Genomic DNA, 27,348 nt, shown 5'->3' on the forward strand with positions numbered 1-27,348 from the left:
TGAGTGTTTGCTAGTTTAATAAAAATGTATTACCCTGTTAGCTTTTGGACCATTGTAGGGCAATCAGAGATATTTGCTGATTATTTGTATTGTAAATGGGGTTTTTTTGTTTGTTTGTTTTTCTAAAAATTTGAATCCTGGCCTTTTAGGTGTCATATAATGGCACAAAGAATAAGAAAATAGGCCAAAATATGATGAATTAAAAGGAAATTTCCATTAAAGAAATGAGAAATCATTAGATTATGTAATATTCCTAAAATGTTCGCCTGATCTATTTTAATGCTGAGAAACATTTTTTACAATGTTTTCCTTATGATTAACACTCAAAAATATGATTAATAGAGAAGGGATATTTTGTAAAAGACTATAAAACATTAAAAATACTTTGATGTAAAAAAATAAACATAGTTTTAATTTCATAAAATGTGTCTCATTTAAGGAAATTAAAATTTGATAGGGCATTTACTAATATGATTTGCTCTACTTTTTCCAAATTAGTTAATTGTACTTTTAAAAAAATATATTTTTTTATTGATTTCAGAGAGGAAGGGAGAGATAGAAACATCAATGATGAGAATCATTGTTCAGCTGCCTCCTGCCCTCCCCCTACTGGGGATCAAGTCCACAACCTGGGCATGTGCCTTTGACTGCAATCCAACCCAGGACCCTTCAGTCAGCAGGCCGACTCTATCCACTGAGCCAAAACAGCTAGGGCAGGGGATGATGTTCTTGATCATTGCTAGTCTGGATCCCCTAAAGCCACAGCCGGGCACTGGAGCTCAGAGGAAGCCAGACCTTGTAAGTTCCTTCACCTGCCCTTTAAGAGGACCTGCTGGGTCTCCAGCAGCCTCTGTATCACTCAGCCACAATCGTCACTGATTGTTATAACCCAAAGTCTGGGGCTTCTCTTCCCAGCTCTGGAATCCTGGGCTGGGGGTCTGGTGTGGGGCTGGGACCCCTTGTTTCTCACAGGAGGCCTCTGATATCCCTCCCTATTGAAAACAGTGTCACGTGTTGGACCAGCCCGTTCTCGTGCACCTCACCTGCCATTCTCCATGTGCTTTCTTCTTTACTTCTCTAGTTGTAGGATTTCCATTCAGCTAGATTTCAGGCGGTTCTGAATGATGGTTGTTCTGTATCTTAGTTGTTTTAAACTTTTCTTGTATTGAGATGGGGCATCTTATAAAAGGAACCAGTGATTAGAAATGTTGGAACAGGTGGATAATAATGGCTTCTAGCTCTCAGCTACCTAAAATACAAGTGGGTACAGGGGAGAGAGTAATCAAAAGACCAGAGATTTTAAGGCAGGAGTATATCAAACTCAAAGAAAACAATTGTGATTTAGATGGAGAAGTGTGTAGACCCACATCCCGTGTGGTTCAGGGTTCAGGGTTTGGGCTCTGGAAGAGGGACTGCGCGCAAATGACAGAGATGAGACAAGAAATAATAATTTGGAAATATTGGAGGCCAGGCGGGAAAGCCCAATGCAAGAGAAAGTACTTCCACTGGTGTTCAGGCCTTGCCAACTATTCAATTTTGGATACACATCTAGCCCTTCGGCAGGTAATTGCGGTAACAGACAGACTATTGTAAAGATCAGTAAATATTAGAAAGATTTACTGTGAGACTATTTGGTCAGGAAATTGCTTGAGCCCCCATTGTCTGGACTAAACAATCGATGCATAGCTCTGGCCCTTGCCAGGGGCTCAAGGGTCACCAGCGTTCCAGGATCCTTGTTTACACGTCTCTGATAGTGAAGACAATGGGTGGCTTCCCACAGAGTAGGATAAAGAAAATGATTTCACTTAAATTGAAAGCACTGTTGAGAGCCGTGGATACACAAGATCATGGATACACTATTGGTGAGAATGTAAGTTGGCCTCACTTATGGAGGACAATTTGATAAGATTAAAATCCTTAAATATATTGGTGTCTTTTTCATGGAATAATAATAACATTTTAAAAGAAAAATGATACTGTAATAACAATTGTAGAAGTGTGACTTGTTTCTGCTTCTTAGACTATTAGTGCATGTTAAGTCAAGACCCCTAAGCCTTTTTGCTTCCTGATAAACTAGTAGCTATATATGACTAGATCCTAGGGAGTTGAAAATTTTAATAGTAAACTAGATTTTTATGAGAGGTAATATTAACAAGTAAAAACAAAAGCATAATTTTGGTAGAAAATGTGTTACACAGTCTATATATAATATTGTGATGTTATTGAACTCAACGGGATTTAGAATCAGTTCATAGTCATAGACCTGATGGGTGCTATACTAAGTTCAGTATTTATTGACTGTTTGATTTTTATGTTTTCTTATAGGTAATTGGTCTGTTGGATGTTTTCACACCGGCAAGGTCTCTGGAGGAATTCAATGATGTGTGAGTAAAGCTTGTGCGTTTGTCTTCCTCAGCTGGAAGATGAAAACTGGCAGCCCATGTCTATTCCTGAGCCATTTAGCAGTATACTTACTTCAAAAGAGTCTTTAATTCTATCATCCAGTTCTCCTGGGGGCTGGGATGGATACAGAAGATGTGTATTATGGGTAGTGAATGTATTTTCATCATTTCAGACATATTGTACTCTATTTGGAGAGTCGGTGGTGAGTCCTTGCAGATGTTCAATGGAGAAGAGTATATAGGGAGTTTGGACTATGATTTTTGTTCTGAACTTGCTTGCCCCAGCTTTTAAAGGGACACTTTACATTATTACATTTACATAAAGATATGTAATGGAGCCTTGGTTCCCTCTAGGTTCTTCCTTCTCTTTTATCCCACCCGTGTGTGGAAACTGGTACTGGAGCTGCATGCTGACCCTGAAGCATTGGATGTCTGCACTGGGACAGGGGTGGGCCTCGCATAATGAGAAAGCTGGTGAATAGTTCTGATTCTCCCAGTTTTGTGGCCATCTCTATTATTTTAGTAGTGGGGCTAGGGAAAACGAGACGGAAGGATTGAGAAGGCTGCTACAAGGGTATATTATTAAGTTGCCCACCGTTGTGGGCTGTGGGCTACAAACTGCCAGGATCTTTTAGGAACCTATGCAGAGTGCACCTGAGATGGAGAGCATTTACCCACTGGCAAGGTTACTCCACGGGGCATTCATGCCCTCATGTGCCCAGGTTACATATGTGTGAATGCGAGACACATGAGTACACAGGTTTGAGTGCAGGATAGATTCCAGCAGGTGTTTTTGTAGATGTACAAGCACTCTGCTGCAGCTTTCCCACTATGGAATTAGCACACCCCCTCCCACAGTGGTGTATTTTCTTTTTACCAAGGCTGAGCCTACAGTGACACATCATAATCACCCAAAGTCCATAATTTACCTCAGGGTTCACTCTTGGTATTGTACATTCCTTGGATTTGTACAAACGTATAACAGCATATTATTTTGATGTACACCGTATTTTCATTGTCCTCAGAATGATGGGTTTTGATATTCTGCCTATATGTGGAAGAAATGCTGAAGTAATGTGTTTGTGAATTACTTTGGAAAACATTCGAATCAGGTCTGAGCTATTTCCCAAAATTTTAGGTGCAATGAAGAGGGATTTATTTAACAAAGAAATTAATGATTGCTGACCTAGGCAAATGCTGTATTTTGGCTTAATCAGGCATTATGGAATTGGGTTATTCCTAAGTGAAAAGACCTTATTTAAGGCTAGTGTGTGTTTGAAAGGTTAAGTTTTATCCGTTGTAGTGCCTTTGCCTCCTTTATCCTTTTGAAAGCCTACCAACTTCAGCATACCCACTGAACCAAAGTTGTATTTATTTCTTCTTTGAAGGAGTAGAAGAATTAGACTCATGGATGTCTGGTGGGAGAGCATTCCAGGCAGAGAGAACAGTCAGTGAAAGGCTCTGTGGCCGAGGCTGCATGAAGTGTTGGAATTGCAGCAGGGGCCTGTGTGGCTGGAGTAAGGCTAGCTGGTGTGGAGCTGAGTGAGAGCAGGGGAGAGAAGTAGGTGATGAAGTGAGAGTGGTAATTGGGACAGCCTACTGGATTATGTAGGGCTTTATTTGAAGTTGAAGGGATTTTTGCCTTTTGATGAGAGAAGGGACGTGACGTGATTTTTATTTTTAAAGCATTATTGTCTGCTGTGTTGAGAACAGACTGTAATGAGGATCATTGAATGTATTTCAGAGGCTTGCAGTTGTCAATCCCTGTGATTATTTTAAATAGTTTATTTAAATATGGAAGTGTTTTTTGCCTTTTCATAATTGTGCTTTATCAGTTAGGGCTGGCAATAGGAAAGATGCCAATGTGTAGATGTAAAAGTTTTTTTTCCTTCATGGGTTCTTTCTGACTGTATTATGCTTTAAAAACAAAGGTGGTAGGGTAGGAATCTTGACAATTGGGTGTTACCCAAAAGTGCCTAATAACTGAAGTTGTAGAGTAGGGCTGTCTACAGTACTGAAAATCACTTATTGTAGACATTTGCCTTCTTGCCGGTACAATGCATTTTAGTATGAGCCACTTTAAGAAATGGTGGTTTATACTGTTTATAGTTTGATTAATTTAAAGGAGACCATTTTCACAAGAAAAGTGAAAAACAAGATTTGTATCAGCCCATGAAATAATCTTTTCTGCCTTTAGCCTAATAAAGTCCTACTCATTTACCTCCTTTTTAAAGATGGGAGAACTAGGTATAGATAGCTGTCCAGCTGTCCTCAAGTCAAACTTTTAATTTATTTGAGATGTCATGAACACTGTCATGAGCACTGCCTTTACAAAAATGTAATTACATTTGCTTTCCAGAAGCAAATGCTATAGAAACTGGGCTTTCTATTAATGCTCCTTTTGGAATTGCCTTGTTTAAAATGTGTTCATCTACGTTTTCCTCCCACTCCCTAGTTCACTACTTTTAAAAGTTGGCATGTCGTCTATAAGCACTTAGTAACATTGCATGATGCTTGCTTTTGTCTGCTCTTGAAAGATTTATTTTGGAAACCTTTTTATATGTGATGAGTTGGAACTGGACAATTGGTTGTCATGGATTAGTCTTTGAGCTTCATGGAAACAACATACAGTGATTTTGTTAATTCTTGCAAGACACTTCTGCCAGGAATAATGCTTTTCAGTTGATTCAGTTGCAGCCTAGCAGCAGTGCTTGGAAGTTATTACTGTATATACTGGTCTTATATACTTACATAGTGTATAGACTGTCTCACCCTCCATCTGGAAATTTTAGTGGTAAAATGGATATGGTCTCTGATGGGGAGGAGGCTTGAAGGAAATTACATGCTGGTGGAATATTCTAACTGAAAATATGTTCTCTCTCTCAAGCTGTGAAGTCAGGGGTCTCCTGCCTGTATAGGATTCCTTGTCATTGGTAATCATTAAAACACAATAGTTATACTTGAAATTACTGTGGTTGCATTGGTAATACTGCTTAACACTTTTGTGAACTAGCAGACATTTTAGAGGATTAAGACTTTTAGGTTGTATTTCAAGACAAATTAAGGCAGATTCTAGGTAGAATCATCCAAAGCATTGTTTAGCTTTTCTCCTTAAAATTGTTTTTAAATGGTGAGAGAATAATCCTCTTACTACCTGATGTCATAAAATAGAATTATTTGCAAAGCAGTCTTATATGACAGAAATTGGATTCTCTCTTCCTCAACCTGAGCCTTGCAATTTTTTCATAATTGGTGTTTTGGATATTGCAGCCATCAGCCCAGGTTTTCTGGGGGAAGTTCTGATTTCAAAATATTAACCAATTATTCACAGTTTTATCATATTTGTGAGATTATGTGTCAATTTGGGGTTTAAAAAATACAGTGACTGATTAGGATAGAATATTCATTCATTGCTGCTTTGCCAGCTTTCTTTTTCATTAAAGGTTAACTTTGATAATAAATATTGAGAATTGATAAGAAAATTATCAAAAAATACTAGTTCCCTGGTTATTGTGACATTTATAATATATTTTTAAAAGATCATTCTCTCGACTTAAATTTTTTGTCAGCTGGAAGAATGCGGAGGCAGTATATGCTGTGATTAAGATCACAGTCTCTGAGGTCAAATAGTTTTGAATGCAACCCCTGACATTTCCACTCTTTTAACCTTGGGCAAGTTGTACATTCCTGTTCTGTCTCTGTTTCCTCATCTGTGAAATGGGAATACTAATGGGACTTACTTCACAGAGTAGTAGAAAGAGTGCATGAGCCATGGGCATAATGAATAGTGCCTGGTACAGAGTAAGCACTACCTGCCTTTATGCTGTGCTGGGCTTGGAACATCTCTTAAATAAGAACTATCTTTATGGAAAAATTTCAAAAAGCCCCATTTTTTTGTTTGTTTTTGTTTTGTTAATCCTCACTCGAGGGTATTTTTACATTGATTTTTAGAGAGAGTGGAAGAGAGAGGGAAAGACAGAGAAACATTGGTGTGAAAGGAACACATCGTTTGGTTGCCTCCTATACCAATCCCACCAGGAAGGAGCCTGCATTCAAGGTACGTGCCCTTGACCGGAATCAAACCCAGAACCCTTTGGTCCACAGGTTGACGCTCTATCCACTGAGCCAAACCAGCTAGGGCATAAAAAGCGTAATTTATACTTCGTATTACATTTAGAGCCCAGCCTTTCCTCAAGGCAGTATAAATGTGCAACTTTTAAAAATATGAAATGCTAAAAATCTTACCTTAGGGTCACATACATCTAGGCTAACTCCTTTGATCTTGGTGCAATTGGGAACTGACCATAACAGCCCAATAGGGAAATTAGGAAACACAAAATTTCCATTCCTCTTTGAGGAAAAAAATTAATAAATATAGCGGTGTGTGTGTGTGTGTGTGTGTGTGTGTGTATAAAGAGAGGTCATACACATACTTATTCATATTCATATAATGCATTATAGTAGACTTAAATTTACTGGCCTGGTTTCTTTCCCTCCAATTTATTTTTTTTAAAGAAACAAATGAAATGCAATCGTCATTCTTTAAAGCTTAACTAGTCTACATTATTATTCAGCCTCAGGAATGGGTAATGTTCATACACAGTAGATAAAACCTAATTTTTAAAACTTCAGCCTCTTTAGTATTGATGTGGTTTTTATGTTCCCCTCACCTTGTAATACAGTAATGAGTGGGGGAAGGCATTGCATCTAAAATATCTGTGGCAGACCTGTTGGACTTGAATGTAATCATTCCCTGATCTTACTGTGTAATAATAGGATTAATTACCAGCACCACACCCGTGAGGAGTCGTTCTGGAATGCCTCATCTTGCTTACAGATAAAATGTGTTCCTCCTTCCTTTAAAGTAAATGCAGGAATACCATCAGTGAACAATATTCTTTTACCAGTCATTTCTGAAAAAAAGGTGTTATAATTTGAAAATTTAAAGATACTCCTATTTTTTAGAACCTACAACTTGGAGGGTTTATAATGAGGTGCAAATGCAATGGTGGATTTATTTTTTTATTTTTAAATTTTCATATTTTTATTGATTTCAGAGAGGAAGGGAGAGGGAGAGATAGAAACATCAATGATGAGAGAGAATCACTGCACGCACCCGGGGATCAAGCCCACAACCCAGGCATGTGCCCTTGACTGGAATTGAACCTGAGACCCTTCAATCTGCAGGCCAACGCTCTATCCACTGAGCCAAACCAGCTAGGGCTGTAATGGGGGATTTAAAATACAAGATACTTATTATAGCCAGGCATTTAGTTATTTTGTACATTTCTATGCAATAATAACATTTTTAAAGAAAAGTGATGCTAACAGATATAATTCTAATATCCATTTTTATTCTTTAGAGAACCTAGGAAAAGATATGTCAATTAGGAATGAGTATAAAGTTTTTAGAAAAATAGATGGCAGGAGATTAAAGTTAGAATAGTAGTATTAAAAATGAGTCCCCGTGAGAAGTTACTAAGCTGTTAGGTATCACTGTGGTACTTCCTGGGAGGCTTTTTCTTAAAAAGATAAGAACTTCCTTAAGGTTTCTGGATTATTGTGTAACTCTCCATTAATTTCTAGGTATCTGGTGACCCATCTCATGGGGGCAGATCTGAACAACATTGTGAAATGCCAGAAGCTTACGGATGACCATGTTCAGTTCCTTATCTACCAAATTCTCCGAGGTCTCAAGGTACAGACAGTACTAGTAATACTTTTGAGACATGAAATTCTCTGTCTTCTGTTTAGGACTTAAGGGGGTTGGGGGGAGTGAGACCAAAAAAACTTGTCTCGTGAAACATTTAGAACACTCCCCAAATCACTAGTACAATCATAGAATTACGAAGCCCTGTGTTTACTCAATGACCACAATTACCAGCATATGGCCAATCTTGTTTCTCTTGTAGTCCCCAAGCACTGGATTATTGTAAGGGAGGTCTAGACATCATCTCATTCCACCCAAAGATACTTCAAAATGCATGTCTGAGAGTGGAGTACTCCTCATTATTACACCTAAACAGTAATAATAATTTTTTGATATAATCTAATATCTGGTCAGAGTCATGTTGAAACCTTAAAAACATCCTTAAGGAGGCTAACTTATTTGTGAGAGGGGCAGATAAGCAGTGTTTAAAATTAAATCACTTGATATTTAGCTGCTTTGAATCCTCATTGAGCTATAGAGAACCAACTGGAAATAGATTGAAAGCACTGTTTCAATCATTACTTCAGCTTTGAGTCAAGTTCATGGTGTGGAAATCATAGTTATGATAAATGCATAGACTAATAATAATTACTTGTTCTGATTTCTAATCCCATGGTTTGTACTAGCAGTTCTTACTGTTTCCTGAAAATGTACTTCAAATAAGTCATAATGTGGCAGAGGGAGGTTGGCAATGACTTCTTATTTAACTGACTCTTTTCTATTTCACAGTATATACATTCAGCTGACATAATTCACAGGGTATGTCTTGTGTTTTTTATTAAATTATTTTGGGGAACTGGTGGCGGGGGAAGACTGTCATTTAGCCAAGATCATTGATTAACTGTAACTTTACTCTAAGTTTAAATTGATTTAAAAAAGAAGATGGATAGTTTTTACCAATTTAAGGCTAATTAGGGCTAGATAGTGACTACAGAATGGAAATTGTCTGTTTATGGCTGGGTGAAGCCTTAATTTTATGTTAGGATCTAAGGAGAGAATTCACCATGCACAACAAAGCTGTTCCTGTCCTCTCTGTCCTTCCTCCTAGGACCTGAAACCTAGTAATCTAGCTGTGAATGAGGACTGTGAGCTGAAGGTAAGGGGAAGAGACGGTGGGAAATAGTTGTTTCACTTTGTAATTACAGGTTTGATAAACCAGGCACATTTATACAGGGAATGGTTATATAAGCCATGACTTTTTATCTGAAAAGTCATTTTGTCCTCAAGAATATCAAACTTTGATATTTGAACCATAGATTTAGTAAGCTTCAGTTTTTGTGTGTATGGTTTTTTAATATGTTTTTATTGATTTTAGAGAGGGAGAGAGAGATAGAAACATCAATGATGAGAGAGAATCATCGATTGGCTGCCTCCTGCACGCCCCACACCGGGGATTGAGCTAGCAATCCAGGATGTGCCTTGACCGGGAATCGAACCATGACCTCCTGGTTCATAAGTCGACGCTCAACTACTGAGCCACGCCAGCCTGGCAGCTTTAGTTTTAAATGACATTGAAAGTGGCATCAGGTATCTTGTTTTCATTCTAAAAGTTAAATTTGAAATTTAATATATTAGTTATAATAAAGGAAAATTATAGTCTGAATATCAAGTAAGCAGTTCTGAAAAGATAATTATTAAATTGAAAAAAATGGCAGAAGCCTTTTCATTCAAAATAGTTCAAATAAGAGATAAATTGTCTATAAAGAACAAGCAGCTCTGGAATTTCTTTGTTTCATTTCTTTTTTTAATATTTTTTAATTTTTCAATTAAAGTTGACATACAATATTATATTAGTTTCAGGTTTAATTTCATTTTTTACTCAAATTTTTAAAACGTAATTTACATACAGTAAAATGCATCCTTTTAAGTGTACATTTGACAAATTTATATATCCATGTAACCAACTCAGTTATGATAAAGAACATTTCCATCACCTCAGAAAGTGCCTGGTGCCCCTTCCTAGCCGATCCTCACCCCTCTGCCCCTAATCCTGGCTACAGACGACCTGCTTTCTGACACTACAGGAAGATTTATCTTTTCTGGAGTTTCATGCAAATAGAATCATACAGTATTTGTGTGTGAATGTGTGTGTGTCTGATTTTTGCTTAATATAATATTTTTGAGATTCATTTGTATTGCGTGTTTCAATAGTTAATTCCTTTTTTTATTGCTGAGTAGTATCCATTTTATGAATATACCACAATTGGTTTATCCATCCATCCATCTGTCGGTGGACATTTGTTTCAGTTCTAGTTTGGGGCTATGTAAAGCTGCTATGAACATTCATGTGTTAGCTGTAGTGTGAACATTTCTTTTCATTGCTCTTGGGTAAATACCTAGCAGTGGCATTCTTATTTTGCTTTTTGTAATTTCATTTTTCAAAGTACTTGCTGTGTTTCTCATGCATTCTGAACATAGATCGGGATATATGTTTATGAACGTACTATTTTGTTCTCCCTTTTTATAGGATTTGTTCATCCTGCTTTACAAGTCTTAGGAGGTTGAATCTTTCAGCACCTGACTTCTCTCCTTTTCCTTAGATCTTGGATTTCGGACTGGCTCGACACACAGATGATGAAATGACAGGTTATGTGGCCACCAGGTGGTACAGGGCTCCTGAGATCATGCTAAACTGGATGCATTACAACCAGACAGGTATTGCTTACTTTGGTTATTTAGGGCCTATTAATGCCATCTTGGGTGTATTTGGGATTCTCAGAAGTAGAGATAGTGGGAATAGGAGGAAACATCTTTTCTTCCCTCAGTGATCCTTTTAAAGTCCACAAATAGGAACTATTTCAGTAGCTCAGTTAAAATGGAAGTTTTAATACACAGTTTTCAAATTTTGTGATTTAGCAATTGAGTTTTTATTTATTTAGATTTTCAACTTATTCTGAGTATTTCTACCTGAAGACAATGGTTAGTAATCTTCACCTCTCAATATTGAGAGAATCTACGATTTCTACTAAGAAGAAACTTTTGCTCCTTTGTACACAGCTTATTTCTCTTGCCGTAATTATGTTTGGCCTTATCCTACCCTATGAAGCCCTTTACTGGGTGAAGGTCTTAATAAGCTTACTTATTCCTATAAAAAGGGGTATGATTGTTTAAACCAGATGCCTTAAATATTCTTGTGAGTGTTTCGCCCTTAGTTACAGTTTCACTGGGAGCCAAGCCTGATCATAGTGACATCGTATGCACTGTTACTTCTCTTTCCAGTTGATATTTGGTCGGTGGGATGCATAATGGCCGAGCTGCTGACTGGAAGAACATTGTTTCCTGGTACAGACCGTATCCTTTGAAAGTTTGGGTTCTTGTTTTTTAATTGTATCCCAGAGTCTGTGTGAGTATATGACTTTTACCTGTCTCTAGGGAAGGTTCTTAGGTACTTGCCTTTTTAGTCCAGATATGCACATGAGATCTGCCCCTTGGCAAGAAGAGGCTTCGGTTTACTTTTGTGAGTTGGAAAAATTCCTCTTCAGCTGCAAAACCCTTTAAAGCTTTCATATGTCATCATTTTGCAGTGAGTTTAAGATTATATTCATATTCAGCGACCTGAGGGTAGTAGTCTGCTTGTACAAATAATTAATGAGCACAAATACCCGATTTATAAATCAGGAGTGTCTCTTTATGTTTGGTTTACATATTAAAAAGGCTATATTTGGTCTCTGTAATGATATACCTGCTTGTTATGTTTGTTTTACAACAAATAATAAAAGAAGAAGTAGTAAGGTCACCCTGTTTTGTGTGCCTTTTTTTTTTTTTTTCCAGCACAACTTAATTTTTATCCCAGATAGTAGTCAAACCTAATTTACTTCCAGACTTACTGTCTAGTTTGTGATTTATCATGGCCTCTTTATTTTAGCCCTTTCCTGTTTGCTGCATGCCTGCTTCACGGTTTAGTATTAGCATCAAAATGTGCTCTGTTGGAACTCCCATTGGTTCCACGGGGTGAAGATGTGTGGGTGAGAAGGAATGTTGAAATAATATTCTAGAATTAGGGTGGAAGGTTTTTGTTAACTTCGTGGGACTAGCCTTCGGGGGGTTAGGTGGTCACCTGAGACCTGGAAGCAGTTTGTCCCCTCACCTACGCCAACTGTGGTTTATAAACCAGAATGTCAGTTTACTTGCGTACACTTTGGGATATGCTTCTGTGGTGACCGATGTGCATGTTATCTGTCCATGTGTTCTGTCTCCTTCCAGAGGAAATGTACTTTCCTGGTGACCCTCGGGGAAGCTGTATTTTCCTGGGTCTCACTGGATGGATAGGGCTCAGCCTCCTTCTGTTTAGCTCACTTATGGCTCCTCACCTTCAGATTTGAAGTTAGTTTAATACCTGTGTTTCTCCTTTGTCTGTGCTTCATTCACCTTACAGCCCGAGCTAATTGGGGAAAATTTGTATTTCTCCTTTTCCTCAGGTACACAGCTCAGAGTCCCACCCTGAAGTCTGTCCTCTGAGCACAGTGCTCTGATGCTGTCCTCTGCTCTCCTCTCCCCTTCTTCCCCTCTAACTGTCTCTCCATCTACCTTCAGGAGACACTGACACCTGCACACACACTGGCAGGGGAGAGAGCGCTGTTCTGGAGTCAGACTTCTGGGTTTACCTGGGAGCTCTTTTGCTCCAGCTGTGTGACCTTGAGCAGTTTCCCTTTCTCTGTCTCTCGGTTTCCTGAACTGTAAGTGCTGATAATAGTACTACCATACCTCACACAGTGCTGTGAGAATTCAGTGAGATAATACCTGGGAACTGCTTAGCACAGAGCCTGCCGGGAAACGTTAGCCATCTTCTTCATTAATGATCATTGGGAAACAGTTTCTCCCTTCATCTTTGCACTCTGTTGTCTACCTATGAATCACTGAGCAAGACTTCTGCTGTATTTAAATTGGTGGCCGGTAGTAAAGGATGGATCCGCTTGGCAGGCTGCTAGTCGAAAGGTTTCTAAGCAGTTGTGGCCTGTGGCTCACCTGGGAGACGCTGCCTACTCCCTGCTGCTCAGCCCTTTGAGAAAGCTGACTTGCAGCTCCTAAGACTCCTTCCCTGTATGCATACTTCTTTCCTCCTCTGAACTTCAGACAGAAAACCTGGCATTCCAACTTTACTAGGCGATTCTTTTTTTAATACATGTGAATTTATTTCACAATTCTTAGGTTAGTAATGCACTGTTTTCTACTTGACTCTTTTTGAGGCAGCTCAAATTCAGAAGGTTTATATTTGTAACATCCGTCACTCCCTTCTTCTCAGTTGCCTTCTCTGTGGATGTAGCTTTGGTTGCCTGACAAGGAGAGAGGGAAGGGTTTTCTGTTATTTTTTTTTTCTTGCCTGAAGTGTACAGTTGCTTCTGTTCTAGCACAGTGGTTCTTGACTCCCCTTGTGCATCAGAATACTTTGGGGATCTTTAAAAACCTCCCGAGGCCTGGGCACCACTGCAGACTCCACTTCGTTGGTGTGGGTGAGTGCCCAGGCCTGGCAAGAGTGAAGTCCCGCTTGATTCTTGTGTGCAGCTGGTGTTGAGTGCGACTAGAGTTAACCCAGTTGACTTTTAGTTTTAATCTTCTGGCTGATCCTTTTGGGCAGTCTACCCTCATTTTTTTTTTTTTTTTAAGTACCAATGAGCCCTGACTGGTTTGGCTCAGTGGATAAAGCATCAGCCTGCGGACTCAAGGGTCCCAGGTTCAATTCCGGTCAAGGGCATGTACCTTGGTTGCCGGCACATCCCCGGTAGCAGCTGTGCAGGAGGCAGCTGATCGATGTTTCTCTCTCATCCGATGTTTCTGGCTCTCTATCCCTCTCCCTTCCTCTCTGTAAAAAATCAATAAAATATATATATTTTTAAAAAGTACCAATGAGATCAGGAGGTTAAGAATCTAGAATTGCAGAGAAAGATGTTGGAAAACATCTAGTTGTACTCCCTGTGTTTATAGATGAGGAAGCTAAGACCCAGGGAGTATACATCCAAACCTGTTACCAGGTCACAGTTTCTTTCCAATGTTCTGTTTGTTGTCTAGTCCCCTAATTTCTAGAACTCTCTTCTTAAAAAACCTTTGGAGAATGTGCTGCCTCCACACACTCTTCTTCCTTTGCCCAGAAAGACATGCTGCTACTGCCTGTTGGGATTTTTAAGTGCAGCCGCATGCTGAGGGAACCGCTAGAGCATGCTCTTTACTTGAGTACACAGTTTTCTCTGTTTTCCTCATTTACTGATCATCTTGCATTTGAAACTGGTGATTTTAGCTTTAGATAAGAACTAAGTAATAGACCTTCCTGTGGCATTGCAAATGTTTTGTATCTATGCCAGTGATGACGAACCTATGACACGCGTGTCAGCACTGACACGCGTAGCCATTTCTGATGACACGCGGCCGCGAAGGCGGCCGCATGCCGAGGATGAAACATTTGCTGCTCCTGAGGATGAAACATTTGCGAAATAATGTTTTTTCCTCAAAGTGACACACTACCCGAGTTATGCTCAGTTTTTTGGCGAAGTTTGACACACCAAGCTCAAAAGGTTGCCCATCACTGATCTATGCTATCCAGTGTGGTGATTGGTAGCCACCAGCCACATGTGGCTAGTGAGCACTTAAAACGTGACTAGTGTGACTGAGGAACTAAAATAAAAATACATTTGTGGTAAAATGTATTAACATAAAAATTTATCAGTTATACTTTTTTTGTGGTGAAAATAAGCGTAACATAAAATTTACTATCGTGACCATTTTTAAGTATACAATGCAGTGGTGCTAATTATATTCACAAAGTTATATAACTATCACCACTCTCTAGTTCCAGAACACATCATCACTCCAAACAGAAACTCTGTACCCATTCCTCCCTCTCGCAGCCTCTGGTTACCTCACTTCTACCTTCCATCTCTATGAATTTGCTTATTCTAGATATTTCATATAAGTGGAATCCACACTTTTGTGTCTGGATTATTTCACATAGCATGTTTTCAAGTTTCATCCAGTTCTAGACTGTATAGAAATGTATTCCTTTATACTAGAGGCTCAGGGTGCACTGGTGGGGTCCCTTGGCCTGGCTTGTGGGGATTGGGCTGAAACCGGCTCTCCAACATTCCCCAAGGGGTCAGAGATTGTGAGAGGGTGCAGACCAGGCTGAGGGACCCCACAAATGCACATTCAGGGCCGGGGAGAGACTGAGGAAGGGCTCTAGGGCATGTCTGGCCCATCTCGCCCAATCAGTCAGACCCCAGCAGCAAGCTAACCTACCGGTTGGAGCGTCTGCCCCCTGGTGGTCAGTATGAGTCATAGCAACTAGTTGAATGATCAGATACTTAGCATATTAGGCTTTTATTATATAGGAGATTACATTTTGTTTCATCCGTTCATCTGTTCCTAGGCACAGGTAGTTTCTACCCTTTAAGCTATTGTGAGTGGTACTGCAATGAACATTGGCGTGCAAGTACCTGTTTGAGTCCCCACTTTTAATTCTTTTGGGTATATACCTAGGAATGGAATTTTTGGGTCATATGGTAATTCTATGTTTAGTTTTTTTAGGAACTGCCAAACTGTTTTCCACAGCGACTGCACTATTTATAGCCCACCAGTGATGTATGAACAATTTCTCCACATCTTTTCTTTACCAATACTCATTTATATCGTTTTCCTTCTCTCCCCCCCCTCTCTCTCTGTCTCTCTCTCTCTCTCTCTCTCTCTCTCTCTCTGTCTCTCTCTCTCTCTTTCTCCCTCCCTTCCTTACTACTGTAGTCATCCCAGTAGGTATGAAGTGTTATCTTTATGTGGTTTTGATTTCATTTCCCTAATGACTAATAATGTTGAGTATTTTCTCCTGTGTTTACTGTCCATTTGTGTGTGTATATATATATATTTTTTTTTGAGAAATATACTAGTATATCAAATCCTTTACCCATTTTTTAATTAGATTGTCTTTTTGATGTTGAATTTTAGGAGTTCTTTATATATTCTGAATAGTAAACCTTTATTAGATATATGATTTGCTAATATTTTCTTCCATTCTGTGGACTGTCTATTCAGTTTATTTATTTTTAATCCTCACCTGAGGATCTGTTTATTGATTTTGAGAGAGAGAGAGGAGAGCAGGAGAGAGACATTTATCAGATCTATCAGTTGCCTCCCATATTTGCCCCAACCGGGGATCAAACCCGCAACCTTTGGTGCATGGGATGACGCTGCAACCAACTGAGCCACACCAGTCAGGGCTATTCACTTTCTTGATATTGTCCTTTGATGCAGAGAAGTTTTCATTTTGATTAAGCTACAATTCATCCGTTTTTTTTTCTTTTGTTGCTCATGTTTTTGGTGTCATCTGAGAATTTATGACCAGATTTAAGGTCATGAAGATTTACTATTTTCTACCAAGAATTTTATGGGTTTATCTGTTGTACTTGGGTCTTGGATCCATGTTGAGTTGATTTTCTATATGCTGTGAGGTTAGGGGTCCACTTTTATCTTTTGCATGTGGAAATTCAGCTGTTCCCAGCACCATTTGTTGAAGAGACTATCCTTTCCCCCATTCGGGCTTGGCATGCCTGTCAATGATCAATCCTGTGCCATTGGTCTGTATATTCTCTTTATAGCAGTACTATACTGTTTTGATTACTGTAGTTTTATGATAAGCTTTGAGATCAGGAAGTGTACGTCATTCAACCTTGTTCTGATTTTCAAAACCTTTTTTTTTTTTGGCTCTTTGGGCTTCCTTATAATTCTATATGAATTTGAGGGTGTGTTTTTCCATTTCTGCAAAAAAGCTGTTGCAATTTTTATAGAGATTGCATTGAATTTTTAGATCACTTTGGATAATATTGACATCTTAACAATATTAAGTATTCTTTTCCAGGTACAGGTGAGGTCTTTCCATTTATGTAGGTCTTTAATTTCTTTCATGTTTTATAATTTTTACCCATTTTTCTCTCTCTCTCAGATGTTTCTTTCTAATGAATTGACCATTACATTTCCTAAGTTCTGAAATGGCCAACAGACCAGAGAAAGACATTTCTTTAGGCTCCTGCTTGAAACCAGCAGCTTCAGCAAACTGCTGGCCTTGATTCAGGGCCAATGTATTTTATCATTTTAGTGGACAAGTCTTTCACCTCCTTGGTTAAATTTAGTCTTAGGATTTTATTCTTTTAGATGCTATTGCACATGGGATGCTTTCTTTATTCCCTTTTCACTTTGTGCATTGTTGATTTATAGAAACACAACTGATTTTTGTTGGTTGCTCTTATAACTTGCAATTTTGCTCTATTTGTTTATTAGCTCTAGTAGCTTTCTTGTGGATACTTTGGTATCTTCTATGTCATCTGTGAAGAGATGGTTTTACTTCTTCAATTCATATTTACATGCTTTTTTCCCCTCTTATCAACTGGCTCTGGCTAGAACTTCCAAATATAGTGTTGAATAGCAGTGGTGAAAGTGGGCATCCTTGTCCTCTTCTTATCTTAAAGGGAAAACTTTTTAGTCTTGCACCACTGAGTATGTTTTTAGCTGTGCATTTTTCATGAATGCTTTTCTTCATGTCAAGGAAGCTTCTATTCATAGTTTTTTGTGTTTTGTTTTGTTTTGTTTTAATCCTCACCCTAGGAAATGTTTTACTGATTTTAGAGAGAGGGGAAGGAGGAGAGAGAGAAACATCGACATGTGATCGCTTGCCTCCCGTATGCATCCCCCCAACCCCCTACCGGGGATTGAACTAGAAACGTAGGTATGTGCCCTGACTGGGAATTGAACCATTGACCTTTTGGTGTATGGTGACAATGTTCCAACAAACCGAGCCACACTGGCCAGGGCTATTTATAATTTTATGAGTGTTTTTATCTGATCTGAATTCTAAATTTCATTAGACTTTATTTAGATTACATTTAAATTTAATCACATGATATTACTGGTATTGTATTGTGCAGTTTTAGATCTCTGCAAGTCTTTCTATTTCACCTTTTCATTTTTTTGTGATTAGTCTTTTTCTTGAGGATTCCTTTGGTACTGGCTGTTAATAATCTCTGGAGTTCTCCTTAAGATATAAGAATTGTTAATTTTTGTTTTAAAGCTAATTATATATTGCTAGGTCAGAAATTATTCTCATTTGTGACTTTGCAGACCCGTCCAGCTAACCCAAAATAGAATTATAATTTTTTTTAAAGAATGAAGCCCTTCCTTATGAGTCTAGTTGACTGGGTACATCAAGTGGACACAGCTGACAGAACTTTACACTAGAAGAGAGGATCCAGAATGTCTCTTCAAGTAGAGTATAGTTAGAAAATGTTATTACTAACGCTTGAGTGTGCAGCCTAAGGAAGAGAGAAAGTGAGATTCATAGCCCTGTTACACATTACATACTGCGTTCTCTTCCAGGGGCACAGCCTCGGTTTACTGCTGTTTTCCTTCCCTAAGTGAATATCCCCATGTATAAAACTTTTTTCTCCTTTTCGAATTTTAATAGAAATGATTCCCTTATGACATTAACTGGAGGGTAATGGGGCTGTTGATTTATACTCCACTTGCCATCAGCTAGCTGCTCTGCTCCATGTCACTTTCCCTAGTGTATTAAATTTACTCCTTACTCTATTCATTTCATCTCTTTTCAGACACTTTATGAAATACTTCAGACATAAAAAAGACAATGAATAGCCCGGATAGCGTGGCTCAGTGGTTGAGTGTCAGCCTATGAACCAAAAGGTCACCGGTTCGATTCCCAGTCAGGGCACATGCCCGGGTTGTGGGCTCAATCCCCAGTAGCGGGAGTGCAGGAGGCAGTCAATACATGATTCTCTCCCATCAGGGATGTTTTTCTCTCTCTGTTGCCCTTCCTCTCTCTGAAATCAATAAAAATCTATATTTAAAAAAAAGACAATAAGTGAACCCCTGTGTTCATCTGACCCAGATGATGAGATAAAACTTTGCCCCGGGAGCTAGAACTTCTGGTGTACCCCTTCCCAACACACTTTCCCCTCACTTCCAGACGATGGCTTCAAATGTTCTTTCTCGTTTTTAAAAAGCAGTTGCACTGTAGACACTAAAAGTCAAGTGTCCTAATAAATGTTAGAGAAGAAAAATGCCAAGTTGTTACTTGCCTTTCCTTCTCTAATTTAAGAATATATTTTTCCAGAAAAAGCTAGAATCCTCAGGTTGGCTCACAAAACCTAGAGTACCTTAAGGAATTTTCTTTGGCCCTAACTGGCTTGGCTCAGTGGATAGAGCATTGAATTGCAGACTGGAAGTTCCCGTGTTTGATTCTGGTCAAGGGCACATGCCCGGGTTTTGGGTTCGATCGCTGGTGGGGGGCGTGCAAGAGGCAGCCGATCAATGATACTCTCTCATCATTGATGTTTCTATCTCTCTTTCCCTCTCCCTTCCTCTCTGAAATCAATAAAAATATATTAAAAAATAAATAAATATATAGATAAAGGAATTTTCTTTGTATAACAGTGAAACAACTTTTAATGACCAAGAAGAGAATCAATCAATCAATCAAGTTGCCTCATTTTGGTCCATCCTGTCTGTCACCATGAGGATTTCCCACCCTCCAAAGACCGATGTTCTAGCTTTGCCCCATACAGAGCTGTTGTTGTTTTTAATTGAAAACTGCTGCTCACAAGCAGTAGTAGTCGCAGGTAGGCCCTGCAACTAGTTCTTTTTTTCGTCTTCAACTCTTCAATCTGTGGAGGTTTCTAGAAAATGTCTAGCACACTTAAAACTAACTAAACATCCTTCTTGCTTTTCCTCTAGTTCCCCCACTATTCCTTCTAGTTTCCTTTCACTTTTGTTACAAAGGACCTAAAGAATAATTTTAGGCTGAAGTCATATTTGCATCTCTTTATGCGCAGTATTTTTATCTCTTTATGTTTTAGGAAGTATCAGGAAATTTATGGTTTAAATTTTGACAATGTGGTCATTATAATTAAAATATATTTTTAACTAACTGTAAAAATAACACCAGTCGGGGGGAGGGGTGCAGAGTTAAACCTATTAAGAAGGATGGCTTGCTGTGGAAATAACTGTCATATGTGGTAAATTTTGCTTTGCTTTGCTTATATAGCTACTTGAAGCTCCTTCTGGCCTTAACTGCCTGGACACATTGTAGTGGCCTTACAGTGGCTGGTGCTGCTGAAGACTGACCTGTGTTTCAGTGGATTTGCCAGCTCTTGGAGAACCTATGGTGATGTCCTTTGAGGTTTGCATGCTTTGACTTCCTTCACGCAAGTGCTTTTAGCTGCTAAGTAGATTTCTTTTGGCATTGTGTGTTTACTAATCTCCTCAGTATTGACTGTCATGCTCTTCCAACTCTCTTTGTCCTTGGCCCTCACACACTAATGCGCAGCATTTGTTTATCTTTATGGTGTAAACACTTCAGATGGAATATTTGAGAACTTGTTAGGTCCCCCGTTAGATGATGCAATTTTTCTTGACTGTTTTTCTGTGTATAGACTTTATACAGAGTCTGGTTCTTCTAGATTTTGAGGGCAAGGCAGAGGGGTGACGTTGAGTTGAAAAGTATAGTATAGAAAATGTTTTCAAATCTCTCCATATTTACTGAGCCTACTTTGTGGAAGGTGCTGGGGATAAGATGGTACCTGTCCCCCAAACCATATGGTCATACTCAGTGGAAGGTGAGTTACAGGAGTTATTTGAACAAATTTTCACTCTCTGATTATAAAACAAGACAGAGTGACTTAAAAAGTACTATATTAGAGGTATTACTAAGTTAACGAGAAGAAGCAGGGATTCATTTGAACTCAAGATAACCAGGAAGACTTCGTGGCAGAGTTGTTATTTGAGCAGGGCTTTGAAGAGTAAAAGAAAAGGCTTGGTAGGAGGGGAGAATGGAGGGTAGTCCTGTTTGTGACTTGGGTAAATAGGAAGTTGGAAGCTAGGACGTTCCTAAAACATTTGTTGTGAATTGAAGCATTGGCTGCATTAAGGAATAGTGGTTTTAGATCTCTGCAAGTCTTAGATCTCTTGAGACAGAGTCAGAAGAGAAGCCTGATGCTAAGTCAGGGGGGCGAGGAACTGGGAGAAGGACACGGTCCCGCCTCAGTGCTGCAGTGAGCCCTCCACTGTGTGGAGTGAAGGAGGGCGTTGAGAACTCACACCCAGGAGTCTTCTGTCTCCTCGGGGGCTTGAAGCTGACTCGTTCTTAGTAGTCAGAACTCTCCTAAACAAGACACCCAATCTCAGCATTACTTCCAGAGGTTAGTTTTAATGAATTTATCATAAAAGTACCTGTTTGAGAGCTGAGGGAGTCTAGTGTTTTGTTTTGTTTTTATATGCAATATATTTTATCTTTTGGGGTAGCAGCCTAGTTAAATTTACTTCTGAAGAGTTTGAGCAAACTAAATGTATGCAAATGGAATCATTTTACATGAGCAGAAAGTATTCTGTATTAAATTCTATTGTTACATAGTTAATTTGATTATTTTAGAGCAAGATGGTATGCATTCTTTGCTCTGCTCTGTCTTCATTAACGTATGCTTTAAAAATTTTCTCATCAACTAAGAAATAAGTACTGAACATTTAACCTCCAGAACACATTAACTTCTGCCATTTGCAGATGACAGAATTCTCTATTCTTAATTCAGAAGTAACTTGTGTAAGTGGACTTGTTTATAATTTCTAGAAATAAGTTTTTTGGGTCTAGGATGGGGTTCTGCAAACCTTTTCTTAAAGGGCCAGATAGTAAATATTTTAGACTTTGGGGACCATGTGGCTTCTGTTGTGTCCAATGAAAGCAGACATAAACAGTATATAAATGGACAGGCAAGGCTGTGTTCCAATAAAATGTCATTTTCAAAACAGGCAGCAGGTTGGGGTTTGCTGACTCCTGTCTAGAATTTTCTTCCACGTAAGCCAATTTCATATCTGGGGAAGGAAAAAAAAAAAAGAACAGGGCAAGATGCCAGTGATATTATTGCATAAGTAATTCCTGTAACTTAGGCAACAACTGTGACTTGCAGCAGCCATTATTTTCAAGTTACATTGTGTTGCCTTTATTTGTATAACCATAAGAACAAGTATTTCCTTCCTCCTTTTCTCCATCCTGTTCTATCTTCTCTGCAAATATTTTGAGTGCCCACAGGCAGCAGGCGTTAGGCTGAGCACTGGAGATACGTGGTGGACAGGCAGAGTGGCTCCTTCCCCCAGAGAGCTGCAGGTCAGTAGAGGTGGCAGGCAGAGAGCAAAAAGTGGTTAAAGATTGTGATGAGCACTCTGATGTTGTCAAGCATCATGCTGAGACAGATAATGGAAGTGGGGGCTTCTTTATAGAATGTTGGAGAGGCTCTCTGGGGAGGTGAAGGTTAAGCTGAGGCTGAAGTTGAGAAGGACCTAATCATGCAAAATCTGCAGGCATCAGAGGTAGTCATCCTCCCGTCCTGTCCCCTCGAATGCCAGTTAGACGTGGGCAAACTACTCAGATTTTCAGAGAGATTATTAAAAGCTATTTTATAAGACCCCCCCCCACCCCCTCCTTTTCAGGCAAGGCTAAAAGCAGTAAGAACAAATGGGAGTTTTTGTTGTCTCATTAATATGTGCACATACATTCTGAGGGTACTTGAAGACTTGGTACCAGCATAGAGGTTTGGCGCTGTGGCCTATGATTTAGAACCTTTGGGATGTGTGAGGTTTGTTCATGTTTTTATAAGGTTAAAACCTCATCGGTCCTGCTTCGTTACGGCACTCCTGGAGGTCATACAGGTGCAGTGTGGGAGTGAGGCCTTCTGCTGGCTGTCACTCACAGTTCTCTGCCTGCTGTGGCCAGGGCAGAGGGAGAGGCATTCCAGAGGAATGCTCAGTGGTTGGGCTCTGGGATCTGCACAGGCCCTGCCACATTACAAGCTCCTAGGTCAGGCCTCGGGGATAGTTACGGGGGGCTGGTCTACCCTGGCTCCTTTGCTCTGCTGCTTTGTTCTGTAGCCTCTGCTTACACTGCTCTGGCTTGACTGGCTACTGATGTGTTGGTGGAAGGTGAAGAGGTAGGTGTGGACTGAGCATCTGGACGGAGGGAAGCTCTCGTGTTTCGCCTGCTGTCTGAGCTCAGTACCCAGCTACAGTCGCTTCACTTTACTAATAGGGGGTGTGGACAGATGCACAGATGAATGTACGTGGGGTGTGTGGTAGCATTTGAATCCTTGTACAGGAGGAGCATGTCCTACTTGAAGTGACCATCCTGCAGAAGCCTTAACTAGACGATTCACCATTTTGGCTTGGTTTTTCATTTTTGTCATTGGGGTATTCTGTTTGTTTTTGTTTTGTTTTATTTGTTGTTTGTTTTTCATTTTTATTTTGTCCCAACATTTTCCTTTATAGTCCACCTTTAGATATTGATCAGTTGAAGCTCATTTTAAGACTCGTTGGAACCCCAGGGGCTGAGCTTTTGAAGAAAATCTCCTCAGAGTCTGTGAGTTGATGCTTTGATTGTAATTATCTGCCCTGTTGGGAGTCTGCAACTTGCCTTCCATCTGTACCTTGACTCGGGTGTGTTTCTAAGCACGTGTGCCCTTTGTGTGCTGAGTTCTGGATGAGGGGTGTGTGTGTGTGTGTGTGTACACACACTTGCACATATACACACCCTCCTGGTCACATGCATGAGTGTGCTTTTTTTTCTATCTGGGTATGCATTAGATCACGGGGCCTGTATTGGGCAGTGGTATCCTAGTGGTAGTAAATGAGATTTGAAATTCTAATTCATCCCCAGAGGTTAGTGGAAATTTTATGTCTCTGTTTCAGCCCTGACTTTATCGTTCTTAGAGATTTCCCATGTAGTCAAGGGCTCTTCTCACTTTTGAGTTAGTGTTTGTTCTCAGATCATGTGGTTCACCATGGATTAGTCTACCATCAGCACTAAAAGAATGAAATGTACATTGCACGTTATTGCCCTTTTCCAGAAGTTCCTTGCTTTCTATTGGTTGAGAATAGACCGCCTGCACGCCTACGTAAAGCATCAGTTCCTCTCTACCCAGTCCCCAGACCAGCAGAGGTTGCTCCCCACTCCTGCTGCCTCAGAGCCACAGGAATGGGGTTGTAAATCCTTCCTCCCACGGCCTGTCTTTGTAATTACAAATTGTAATAACCCGATAAAAAGCTTTGGCACAGTGCTTTCCTGCCTCCACGCAGGCGTTGACAGAGAAGCCACTCTGGCTTCCTTTGGCCACGATTTCCTGCTGTTGGGCAGGAGACATGAGCGAAATCGTGAAAGCCCAGCCTGTCTCTCTTTTCCCTCTGTCTGCTGCCAGGCAGTGGATAGAGGGCAGAGGCTGCAGGGGTGCCTTCCTGGGTTCTCCTCCTAGCATGGTCCCTTCGCCCAGTTGGGAAGACTGCTGGGTAGCTTGCGCAGGTGAGTTCAAACGGTTCGTCTCCCTGTCAAATACAGACTGTTGTCATCTGGAATGTGTCTGGTACATTCCTTAAAAGGACCACAAAGCCCAGGGTATTTATGAATTTCCACTCTGACGATATGTAAGAGAATGTACCAGCCCTATTTTATTTTATTTTATTTACTTATTTGGGACGATGAAGCAAAAGCACAGAAAGGCTGTGACTTGCCTGAGTCATGCACTGGGTCACTTGGCAGAGCCGAGCGTAGATCCCAGATGCTCTGAGAACGTGAGCTGAACCTGAATCTCAGGTGACTGCACATTGTGTGAAAGTCACTGTCAGAGGTGCCGACCACACTGTCAGCCCAGGGGAGTGTTTTCTTCTGCTTTATGAGATGCAGAAGCTGTATTGGAGCAGATCAGAGAAGATACGAGGAGATGCTTAGAGAGGACACGTGCTTTTTTGTTTTAAATGCCTTTGCTTAGAAAGATTGGCTGGTAGAGAGGACATGAGGGAGGAGAGTGGAGTTGAGAAGAAGTTGGGTTTATTAATGAGCAGAGCTAATGAGACTAAGATAGCAGATTCATGCCACCTGGGGTGGCTACCACAGCTCCTGCTCAGTCCCCTCCCACTCCTACCCACCTGCCCGTAGATATGTGCCATTAGTCACAAGAATTTCTAAAAGAAGAGGTATGGGTAAAATAGTATTTACCTGTTAGTAAGCCACCATTTATTCTTAAGAAAGAAACAGCACCAAGTGCCTGACCTAATATTGAAATGTCTTTATTTTTGGTGAAATAAAGCACATTATATATTACAAAGCTCTAGAGTTGGGCATAATAAAATTGGGTACCAGCATACAGAATTTACTCAAATAATATTGTACTGAGTATAGGAATAAGAACGGGTGGTTTGGTTTTTTCCTACATAATTATGGTGAGTGGATAAAAGTAGTTTAAGCATTCAGAAGGGTAGGCAAGATTAATTTGATGTTTAGTGATATTGCCCAAGTACCAATTTATTTTAAAAGCACATGATGTGTGGAACACGTGATATGAAAATAACAAAAGCCAGGTGAGTAAAATTATTTAAAGATTCTTAAAGTTAAAAATTCATTATTGAAGGAATGTAGTAAACAGAAAGGCAATAGCTATTTTCATTACTCCTGAAAAGCAGGGAAATAGTGTAGAAATTGAGTCAGTAAAGAGGAGGACATTCTGAGTAAGAGAACGCAGTAACAGATGGTCTGGTTGAGAACAAGTCAGGATGTGCCCCGAGAGAAGGGATAAATTGGCCCTGATGGATGGCTAAGGAGATAGACTTCTTTTGGTTGGTGACCCAGTACATATAGCAATTAGTGAAACAACAAAAATCCTATTAAGAAAGCAAAAAGAGCCGTTTCACTGACTCATTCTCATACTTTTCCCTAGAAATTTATTTTTTCTAACCCCTGACAAGGGGATATAATAGCCTTTTTGGCTAAAGAAGACAAAACAGACAATGTACAGGCCAAGTACATGGTGGGACAAATGTAGGTTTACAGTTGTGAGTACCTGAAACACAGTTTATTCTTGTATTGTTTATTAATCATTTTATTATTTTCCATATAAACAGCTGTACACCTGTGTTTGCCCCACCCTGAATTATTCATAGGAAAGAAGAGAGAGGTGGCGGGATTTTAACATTTTAAAACCCAATTGGCATTCTATTGCTGGTTTACTTACTGGCCCCCTTTTGTTATTTCTCTTGGCATGCAGAGTACTGTTTGTTATGTCATTTGTTTAGAGGTAAATCTAAACTTTGTGTGAGGATGTTAAGAGACCATCCCACCTTTAGAATATGCTGGCGCATAAACGGCAGGGTAGAACCAGCTCTTTCCTGATGGCCAGCCTTACAGGTGTTTGTAGTAGTCTGACCACTAGGGAAACTGAGTTCAGGGAATGAGCTAAAGCAGAAAATTACTGAGAGAAGCCACAAAGAAGTGAAATCACTTGACCAGGATGCTTATGAAGGTGATGCTGCAACCGAAGGAGGGCGTTAATGGTTAACAAGAAAGGGAGTATGACAAGGTTTTTACTGAATTGTGTTGAGGATTTTAAAAATCCCATCACCTCTGCTTTAACAGGAACACACGGTAAACGAACAGTCCTCCTAATATTTTCGAAGAGGGGAATTGTGTTAAAATCGATGGCACAGCTAAAAGGAGTACGGCTTGTGTACGTGCTTGTTTATAGTTCTGCCTCTGTCGAGTAATTGCAGTGTTTTGCAAACGTCGTCCCAGCTATTTGTTAGCTGAGGTCAGTCTGGTCACGGGTTAAAACGACTGGGAGAAATCACTGTGGTATGCAGGCTGGGTCTTCTGTGACGAACAGCAGCCTGGAACTTCTCTTTTGTCTTTACCATTAGCTTCTAACTTCCCCCATGTTCCCTTTCTTCACTTACCTGTGTGTTTGTGGCATGTATTTTAAATGTACCACTACTAATGTCTCTGAAACTTGGCATTGCTTATCAACCCAACACCCACACATGTCTTATATTGGAGGGGTGGAGATCACCAGAGCCTGTGCCTCAAAATTTAACCTCTTCCTTAAATGGGCACGCTGGGTATATTCTTCTGAACTGAATTGAGTCGGCATTTTTTAATCATCTCCATTGACCCACAAGCAAATGGGTTTTAGCCATCAGTACTTGGAATAGTTCTCTGGCTGGCATCCTGGATCAAGGGGCACCTCTTTCCAGGGATCCTGAAATATATAATGCTAAAGATGATGCCAAAACCACAGAAATTTGTCCTTATCTGCACGGCCAGCCACTGGCTACATGCCTGATAAGTCTCGTGCCGTTCACGGAATCATGCTTCAGTATGCAGCCTTGGGCTCTGGCCTGGCGTGGGTGGGACTGGTGGGGATTAGGTTTTCTATTTGTTTGGGG

The 27,348-nt window shown here is 39.9% G+C and overlaps 1 protein-coding gene and 1 non-coding gene across 5 annotated transcripts in view; one reads left to right on the forward strand and one right to left on the reverse strand.

Moving 5' to 3' along the window:
• Positions 1-27,348, forward strand: part of MAPK14 (mitogen-activated protein kinase 14) — a 64,830-nt gene that overhangs the window by 28,690 nt on the left and 8,792 nt on the right. For 2 of the 4 annotated variants that reach the window (XM_008151972.3, XM_054721735.1), the window contains 7 exons: positions 2,326-2,384; positions 7,989-8,100; positions 8,842-8,871; positions 9,161-9,208; positions 10,653-10,767; positions 11,332-11,403; positions 23,421-23,500. In XM_008151972.3, the coding sequence (XP_008150194.1) occupies positions 2,326-2,384; positions 7,989-8,100; positions 8,842-8,871; positions 9,161-9,208; positions 10,653-10,767; positions 11,332-11,403; positions 23,421-23,500 (516 nt within the window). The remainder of the gene's footprint in view (positions 1-2,325; positions 2,385-7,988; positions 8,101-8,841; positions 8,872-9,160; positions 9,209-10,652; positions 10,768-11,331; positions 11,404-23,420; positions 23,501-27,348) is intronic. The other 2 variants (XM_008151973.2, XM_054721736.1) reach the window with 1 other exon arrangement.
• LOC114235313 (small nucleolar RNA SNORA2/SNORA34 family) lies at positions 17,031-17,167 on the reverse strand. Its single transcript, XR_003621500.1, has one exon. It is a non-coding gene; the product is annotated as a small nucleolar RNA SNORA2/SNORA34 family (small nucleolar RNA).

This window comes from Eptesicus fuscus, chromosome 10 (assembly GCF_027574615.1).
Source record: "Eptesicus fuscus isolate TK198812 chromosome 10, DD_ASM_mEF_20220401, whole genome shotgun sequence".
In the NCBI taxonomy this organism is placed as follows: Eukaryota; Metazoa; Chordata; class Mammalia; order Chiroptera; family Vespertilionidae; genus Eptesicus; species Eptesicus fuscus.